The 9,308-nt window shown below is 33.6% G+C and overlaps 1 protein-coding gene across 1 annotated transcript; it reads left to right on the forward strand.

The window, feature by feature from the left end:
• The first annotated feature begins 5,490 nt into the window (after positions 1-5,490).
• Positions 5,491-6,354, forward strand: OR5AK36 (olfactory receptor family 5 subfamily AK member 36). Its single transcript, XM_014729507.3, has one exon. It carries the CDS (start codon positions 5,491-5,493, stop codon positions 6,352-6,354), a length of 864 nt encoding a protein of 287 aa, XP_014584993.3.
• The last annotated feature ends 2,954 nt before the right edge of the window (positions 6,355-9,308 follow it).

Genomic DNA, 9,308 nt, shown 5'->3' on the forward strand with positions numbered 1-9,308 from the left:
GAATAGGATTGGCAGTGGCTAGCTCAGGGGTAATCTTCCTCACAAAAAAAAATGAAAAAAGAAAAGAGAAAGAAGCTTATAAGTTTGAAGATTTCTCTCTCCCCCTACTCCCATGCCCAAGGATAAACCTTAAAAGTCTGGTGTGAACACTTCCTGAGCTTTTCCATGGACACGTAAAGAAAATGAGAAAGAGTGGGAGTGAAACAAAGTTTTATTTTTAAAGGAGTCCACACTCACGTATTTTTCTGCAACTCGCTTTGTTTATTTGACAACATGACATGAGCACCTTTCCATAAGAGTATATATTTATCTCATTCTTTTTGGACTACATATTGATCCATAATATGAATCTACCCTGATTTATTTAACCCCATTTCCAAAGTTTTGCTATTATAAACAGTGTTGCAGTAAAAATCATGACCTTCTGAGTAATTCTGTGACCTCGTTTTATAGAGTATGGAACTGAGGCTGACAGGAGTTACATCTTTTGTCCCTATGAAGTGGTGGGACCAGAATTCAAATCCAGGTCAACCTGTTTTGTTTTTTTTTGCCCACTGCAGAGTACTGAATATAAATGAAGCTTCCGAAGGGCTTGGACTCAGTACAGATTAAGCATGTTCAAAATACTCAGGTAATTGGCCATTTTCTTGACAGCATTCATTTGATAAGCAAATACCCTCATCATAGATGAAACAAAGATTTAATACTGAGTCAACCCACTGAAAACAGATAGATCCTCTGTGTGTATGTGTATATCTTATACCAGTTTCCATAGCTCTTGAAAAGTGTCCCCATGGTATCATACATTTTATTTGAATTCAAAATAATTAAATTGATATGATAAATGTCATTATGCTATCAAAATCCTAGTTTAGGTGGATTCGTGACCTATTCTAACATCCTCTGACAAGTGCCTTTATCCACTGCATGGAAATCTCCTTGAAAGGGCTGCACTTAATTGATTTTACAGCAAATTTACCTAAAATGGCAACTTACACATAATTATCCCTTAGCCCTCAATAAACGTTCAATTGAAGAGAATTGTTTCTTGTTCCATCACTGCAGATTTATCCCACCCTGTTTATTACTCAAGATATTTGAAAGACCCAGATTGTCAACCACAGGTTTAGTTTGCTATATTCCCCAACACTAAAGGCATTTTCTTGTCTAAAACTGAACGTCTCTATGGAGCTCCAGCTCTGCCTGGCATTACAGACATCAGAGTACAGGAGCCCTCTAGTGATGAATTAGGGATGTAGCTTTTCTTCTATGAAGAGTTTCTGTTATTACTCATATTAAGGTATAAAATATATGTATATTTAAAATAATGTAACAATCACTCATGTAGCCATCATCTAACTTCTGCAACTTGCTTTTTGTTACTCAACATTTCATCTGAGAGATTTATCTCTGTAGATGTTGTAGCACCAGCTTACTGATTCTTCACTAACTTACTTAATAGTTGCAATTTTTTCTATGATGAACAGTGTGCTATGAACATTCTTATGTATGTGTAATGTATATTTATAAATGCACATATTCATACATATAAATACATGTTTGTATGTGTGTATGTGTTTATTCCTGTTTATGTAGTCGAGAATTTATCTAGAATATATACCTGTAATGGTAATTCTGGACCATAGAGAGGCAGGTATTTAATTTTATTATTATTTCGAAATTTTGTCTCCAACATGACTGTGCTAGTTTACCTTCCCACCAGAAATTTGTGAGTCCCTGTGGCTCCATCTCTCACCAAAATTTGCATTTTAGATTGAGGAGCAAAAAATTGTATTCCAATGTGGTATTAGTATAAATTACTTATTACTAGTGACTTGTGTATATTTTCATATTTCTAATGACCATTTAGGTTTTCTCTTCTATAATTACCCTATTTATATATATATATCTTTTTTGTGCATTTTTCTATTGGGGTTATTTATAGAAATTATTTATATGTACAGCAAACTAATTCTTTTACATTTGTATGTGTTGCAAACACATTTACCTGAGTAAATTCCCAGTCAGTATCTAATCTTTTCCTTTTTATAATGTTATTTTTCATTTAGATATAGTTGAATTTTTAGTGTTATGTTTTGTGGATTCACATCTTCTTTAAATGTTTTTTCTGCATATCTGAGTCATAGATATTCTGCTATGTTTTACTCTCAAATCTTTACCATTTAAATCTTTATTGCCTTTGGAATTGATTTTTGTAAAATGTAATGTAAGAATACAATATTATTTTTTCATATGTATAAGCATTTATAGCACCACGGTTTATTGGGCCATTTTTCACTGGTGTACCTGTACTGTTTTCATGCATCAAGCTTCCACAAACTTGTGGGCCTGTTTGTGATTTGCTTTTCTCAGTTCCATTGATATATTTGTCTGCCCTCACACTAGTACCACATTGTCTCTATTATTATCACTTTATAATAAGTTCTGATATCTAGTAGGACAAGTTCTCACCTTACTTTTCTTTAAAATTGTCTTAGCTATTTTTAGATCTTTTTACTTCCTTATAAATTTCATAATAAGTTTGTCAAGGTTCACATGAGATTCTCTCTAGCATTTTATTGGAATTATATTGAATTCATAGATTAACATGGGGGAAAATGTAATGTTTACAATATTGAGTTTCTGTTTATGATCCTGGTCTATGTTTTGGTCTCCTTGAAGCCTTTAAGCAAAGGTTTATTTTATCAATAAGGATCATGAACATTCTTAGGTTTATATCTAGGTACTTTACTTTTGTTGCTACTGTAAATAAACCTTTTTAAATAATGTTATTTTAATTATTGCTGGTGAACAGAAATGCAATTGATTTTTAAATATTAAGCTAGTATCAAGTAATTATACTAGATTCACTAAGAATTTATCTGTCACTTCTCTAGGATTTTCTATAGAGACAATATATTATCTAAAAATAATAATAGTTGTGTTTCTTACTTTATAATCATTTTATCTTTAACTGCTCTGCATATCCTATTGCCCTGCCTAGGACTTCAGAAAAATATTGAATAGAGTCAGTCATAACAGGCATCCTTGTCATATTCCTTAATTTATAGGCACTGTGTCTCATGATTTGTTAGTAAGTATAATGTTTAGTCCTTCAATGTGGTAGATAACCGTTATCAAGTTAAGACAGTTCCCATCTATTTTCAATTTTGTTCTATCATAAAAGTTTACTGAATTCTTCCAAATAATTGCTCTTTGTCTCTTGAAGGGATCATATGACTTTTTTCTTTTAATGTATTAATATGACAAATTGTATCAATAAAATATCCAATGTTAAAAATACTTTCATTCCTGGGATAAATACAAATTGGTCTCCATCGCTGGTAGAAAATATTTTTTCCCTGCTTCTGAAGTTTGTTTCCTTCAAAGGGAGCTTAGTCTGTGTAATCCTGCACTTCCTATCCCCATGTTATTCACTGTGTTCCTAGAAAGATGGAGTGACATGTCTGATTGGTAAATCTGAGAACAACCTGGCATGCCGTCCTCTGCCCTTATCCTCAGGAGCAGCCTTCCTGCTGAATTCCTCCTTTCCCTGCATTACAGAGGAGCTTCCCCACCATGTGCAAGAGGCATATCCCAGTGACTGCCACCAAGACTGGGTAGATAAGCCTGTCTCCTTATGATGTTCACCGGAAACGAGTAACTTGGCTAATAAACTTCAAGTCTTCCCTCAGGTGTCTAAAGGTGATATTGTGGTCTCCATATATACACTATCTTTTATTTCTCAACTTGTTCAACTACTGGGGAAGGAAGAGAATAGCTATTTACTAGAGGCTCTTTGAGACTTTAGCAATTGTTTGTTTAATACATAGATAGATATGGTTAATTAATGTGTATTTTTAAGCTATTCGCATGTATGCCTTCACAAATGAGATTGGATCCAATTTTATTTTTACATATTTTATTTATTTTGGTTTAATGTTATGCTGACATGAACTGGAAAAAATGCTCTATTGTGATTTTCAGGAAAAGTACATATAATGTTAGAATTAGTTGTTCCATAAATATTTGGTAGAACTTCCCTGTAACACAGTTGAGCAAGTTTTAAAATAACAAGTAAAACCATTAAATGGTTTAAAAACATCTAAATATTCCAGATGCACACACACATATACACACACACCAATAATCATCACTTTCTAAGCACTTATTCTGCTTTTTCTAAAAAAGAAAATACTGAGTAAACACAAAATAGCTATTTTTTAATTGTATATATGGTATAAAATATTGTGGTTCAGTAAACACCATGTGCCAGCAACTCAGTATAAGAAAGAAAATAAATTTTATTATTACATTTGATTCTTCTGGGTAAATGAGCTAGAAGCAGGAATGGACTTTATTCATTTTTTTCCCAAGGAATAAACCATAAAGTAAAAATTATGAATTATTGTTTCAAAAGTAAGGATTTTTCATCTATGAAGGACACCACAAACAAAGTTAATAGAGGAAAGAATGTGAGAAAAACTTGTCAAGTCAAGAACAAAGTATTCAAATCTAGATAAAAAAGAACATCTATAACTCATAGAAACATTAGGGAACGATATAAATAGGCAATTTACAGAAAAATAGAATCCCGAATTTTAAGAATATTAGACAGTGATGAAATTTATTTCTGGTTAGAAAAGAAACGAATAAAAATGAAATATCACTTTATACCTATTTTTCTGACCAAAGAATGTTAGGAAAATACCAGTGTTCACAAGGCACTGAAAATATGGGAACCCCCATGCATAATTAGTAGGAGTGTACACTGGTGCGTCCATTATGGAAAGTGATCTGAAAAAACTTAAATGTGTGCATTGCCCTCAGACTAAAAATTTTTGTCCCTAATAATATGCCCTAGGAAAACGTTCATGCTGAGTTATTTGTAGTGGAGGCAAGTTGTAAGCAATCTACTATCCATCACTAGGAAACCATATAGGTAAATTATGATGGATGGACACCAGGGAGCATGCTACTCAATGTGTGGTCCATGGATCAGCTCCAATCCTTAGATTCTCTGTTTCTACTCTGTGGCAAGATAACCATTGAAAGTGAGATCTAGCATTTAAACTATTGCAGAATTTTGACAATGCTGAGATCTTTTTACTGCTTTTTACAAGAACACTGAACGGCTACATTTGCAAATTTTACAAGGAAAATGATCCTTTACCGTAGATACTTTAATAAACACTTCTGTAAAGAACTCTACATGTCCGTGAGTCCATGATGGCCAGAACAGAATTAGGAGGCAAAAAGAGTAAGATGAGAATATGGAGCTAAATTAGAGCAAGTCATATAGACTCCATGGGTAAGTCAAGATATTCATAAATAATAATCTGTATATATGTAAATTTGGATATATTAATTAAAATGTATATAGCATAAAAGAAAATGTGGTTTTAAAAACTATCTTTTTAATATACTCTTTAATAGATGTATTTATGAAATGCCAATGTCAAGGTTCAGCATATTTAATCTTTGCTAGGCATGAAACAAAACAATGGCACTGAAGTGACTGAATTCATTCTCCTGGGATTTGCTGGCCAACACAAGTCTTGGCATATCCTCTTCATAATATTTCTACTGATCTATGTGGTTACCCTAGTGGGTAATATTGGCATGATCCTACTCATCAAGATTGATTCTTGCCTTCACACTCCTATGTATTTCTCCCTCCAACACCTGGCGTTTGTTGATCTCTGCTACACCTCTGCTATTACTCCCAAGATGTTGCAAAATTTTGTAGGGACAGAAAAATCCATCTCATTCATAGGATGTACAGTGCAATTACTAGTCTATGGTGTTTTTGCAACAAATGTCTGCTACATCCTGGCAGCTATGGTAGTAGATCATTATGTGGCCATCTGTAACCCTCTCCGCTATCCAACAGTCATGTCCCAGAGAGTCTGCATTCAACTCTTAGTTGGTTCCTACTTTATGGGTTTTCTAAATGCCTCTGTGAACACAGGTCTTATTTTCTCATTGAACTTTTGCAAATCCAATAAAAATAACCACTTTTTCTGTGATGAACCCCCAATTCTTGCCCTCTCATGCTCCAATATTTACTTCAACGTCATGCTACTAACAGTCTTTGTGGGGTTTAACTTGACATTCACTGTGTTGGTGGTCATCTTTTCCTACGTATATATCCTGACTGCCATCCTGAAGATGTCTTCTGCTGCAGGGAGGAAAAAAGCCTTCTCCACCTGTGCCTCCCATCTGACAGCAGTCACCATTTTCTATGGGACTCTCTCTTACATGTATCTGCACCATGGTGCCAATGAGTCTCAAGAGGAGGAAAAAGTGGCTTCTGTGTTTTATGGCATTATGATCCCCATGTTAAACCCCTAATCTACAGCCTGAGAAATCAAGATGTGAGAGAAGCCCTAAAAAGGATTGGAAAGAAGTGGTTCTAGTTTGAACTCTGATTTCTAACTTAACATGGTTCAACAAGCAAACCAACAGTTCTCTCTTATTTCTCAACAGCAGAAGATGTGGTAAATGTTTTTGAGATAGAAAAGCATTCCTTATTTATATCAATAGCATCTGAAAGATGTTGAAAAACATCTCAAATTATTAAATAAATAAGCTTCTAATTCATGTGTATCTTAAAGAGAATGCATTTGAAAAGAATATCTTCGATATTGCTTTTGTACATTTTGAGAAGTGCTTTTTTTAAATACCCTACATTAAAAAAGAAAAGTAAATTAAGGAGAAATGCATAATTTTTATTGTATCAGTGCCTCTATCAATGATATATAAGGAATTACCAGTATAAAAATCTTTTTTAGGGGGCTGGCCCCATGGCCAAGTGGTTAATTCCTCATGCTCCACTTGGGCGGCCCAGGGTTTTGCTGGTTCAGATCCTGGGCATGGACATGGCACCGCTACAAAGTTTTGCAACATCCGGCCATGCTGAGGTGGTGCCCCACATGCCACAACTAGAAGGACCCAAAACTGAAATCTGCTACTAGGTACTGGGGAGATTTGGGGAGAAAAAGCAGAAAAAATATTTTTTTTTTGTCTTCTCCTAAGAGGTACTATTATTACTCTTGGAATTTTTAAATAGCTAAGCTGCTTTACTATTGCAGAAAAAGTTTTTTTGAAACAGTCATTTTTTTGGAGGAAATATGCAGAAAAGAGTAGGAGAAAAGTATGGTTGAGTGAATCCCCACTGATTTGGGGACGTTTGAGGCCAGTATCCCTCCTTCTCTACATGTTCCCTAAACAATTAGGAAATTGACACTGGAGTCTGGAAGATGAGGGGCATACCAATTTTATAATTGGTAAATATAACTTGAATCTCCAGATATATCCTCTTGCAGGTGCACATCTTAGGAAAACAAAATCCAGTGCAGAGTTTGGTGCTACAGAGCAGACTCATTTATCCAGAATCAATGCTTTTTGTCTCTCAATCTCCAAGAATGAAGAGAGATGTAGGATTCTAAGTTGACTTCTAGAAGTCAAATAAGGACTCAGACCCTAGTGTTCTCACCTTTTTAATTCTCAAAAAAATAAAGCACACACATTCTATGAACAGGCTGTGTAAACATAAACTCTGACATTGCATGTTCAATGTCTTCTCCCAATATTGTTAGTTGGTTAAGCCATAGAGAGAAGCTAGTGGGAGGATTGACAGGAGTAGAGTTAACTACCTTTCCCAACATTTCCATGAGTTCCAAATCTGACTAAGGCAGGAACCCTGGGATAGGGAGCCAATCATAACCCAAACAATGCCAAGAGAATCCAGATGGTACCAGCTCATGCAGCAGAGTACATTACAAGAGAGGAATGACAAAATTAGGAAACTCTGATCTTATATAAGATTACTGGTGACTTGCCCATACTCCTCTTTGTAGAGAGAAACATTTCTACTCTGGAATGTAAGCAAATCCACTCCAGAGAAGGAAGAAGAATTTATCTGTATCTTTACCACCCCAAACCATCTCCAGGGAAGGAGATATCTCTATGTTTTACTATGCTGATACAAACATCCTTAAATATAATGACTGTAAAAGCCTTTTCTTAGAGGAACTGGATCATGCAGAAATGTAAAATATTTATAGAGAATCACTATACTTAGTAGTATAGTTTTAATATTCATAAAGTGAAAAAAACAGAAGACACAAAGACAAAAAAACACAGTAGTAAATGTTGTTTCACCTCTTCCTTTCCATGACAAATCAAGTTGAAAAAAATTTTAAGAGTAAGTTACCTATGGGAAAATACTGAAAGCATTCCTTTAAAGTCAAGAACAAGAAAAAGATGAACATGCTCAAGATTTTTCTTAAGATTAATCTGGAGCTGCTGATCAAATCATTTAGACTATAGAAATCCCTGAAAGGAATATAAATCAAAAAGGAGTAAAAATTGTTTTTTAAAGATGGCATGATTTTTTTTCTGGATATTCCAAGAAAATTAATTGTTACAATCAACAGAAGTCAGTAATTTGGCTAGACAAAAAATTAGATACATAAATCATTAGACTAAATGTAAAAGAAAAACAACAAACTAGATATAATAGAAGAAAAATCAATCAATTGTATATGTTAACAGAAAGTGGAAACAAATATTTTAAATACCATTTACATTAGCATCCAAAAGCTTGAAATACTTAGAGATAAATTTAACAAAATATGTATAATATCTGTATGAAGAAAGCTATGAACATTTATGAGAAAAATCAAAGAATCCTATATAAGCAGAAGATATACTGTGTTTAATGATTGGAGAACCCAATATTGTTAAAATATCAGTTCTCCCAAGATTGATCTATACTTTCAGTGAAATCCCAATCAAAATACCAACTGATTTTCTGTAAAAATTTACAAGCTGATTCTAAAACTTATTTGGAAATGTAAAAAACCTAGAAAAGTCAAAAAAACCTTTTTAGAATAAAGACCAAAGATATAGAACATACACAAGCTGATTTCAAGACTAACTATAAAGGTATAGTAAATAAACCAGTCTAGTAATAACATAAGGATAGACATTATTGACCAATGGAACAATATAGAGGATAAAAAAATAGATTAGCATATAACAGTAAATTGATTTTCAACAAAGGTACCAAGCCAATTGCAGGATGAAGTGATTGGATTTTCAAAAAGAAAAAGGTGCTGGACTGAATAGACAGAGAGAAAAAATAAATCCCAACCTTTATCTCATACTACACACAAAAATTAATTTTGAAAGTATCGTATACACATAAGGTATATTACATACAAATAGTAAATGCTAACGCTAAAAATTTCCAGAAGAAAAGATAGAAGAAAATCTCCATGACGTTGAAATATCAAAGATTT

This window comes from Equus caballus, chromosome 12, assembly GCF_041296265.1.
Source record: "Equus caballus isolate H_3958 breed thoroughbred chromosome 12, TB-T2T, whole genome shotgun sequence".
NCBI lineage: Eukaryota > Metazoa > Chordata > Mammalia > Perissodactyla > Equidae > Equus > Equus caballus.

Excerpts from the sequence above, each read along its gene's own strand:
- OR5AK36 (XM_014729507.3), top strand. The coding sequence starts at position 5,491 with ATGAAACAAAACAATGGCACTGAAGTGACTGAATTCATTCTCCTGGGA.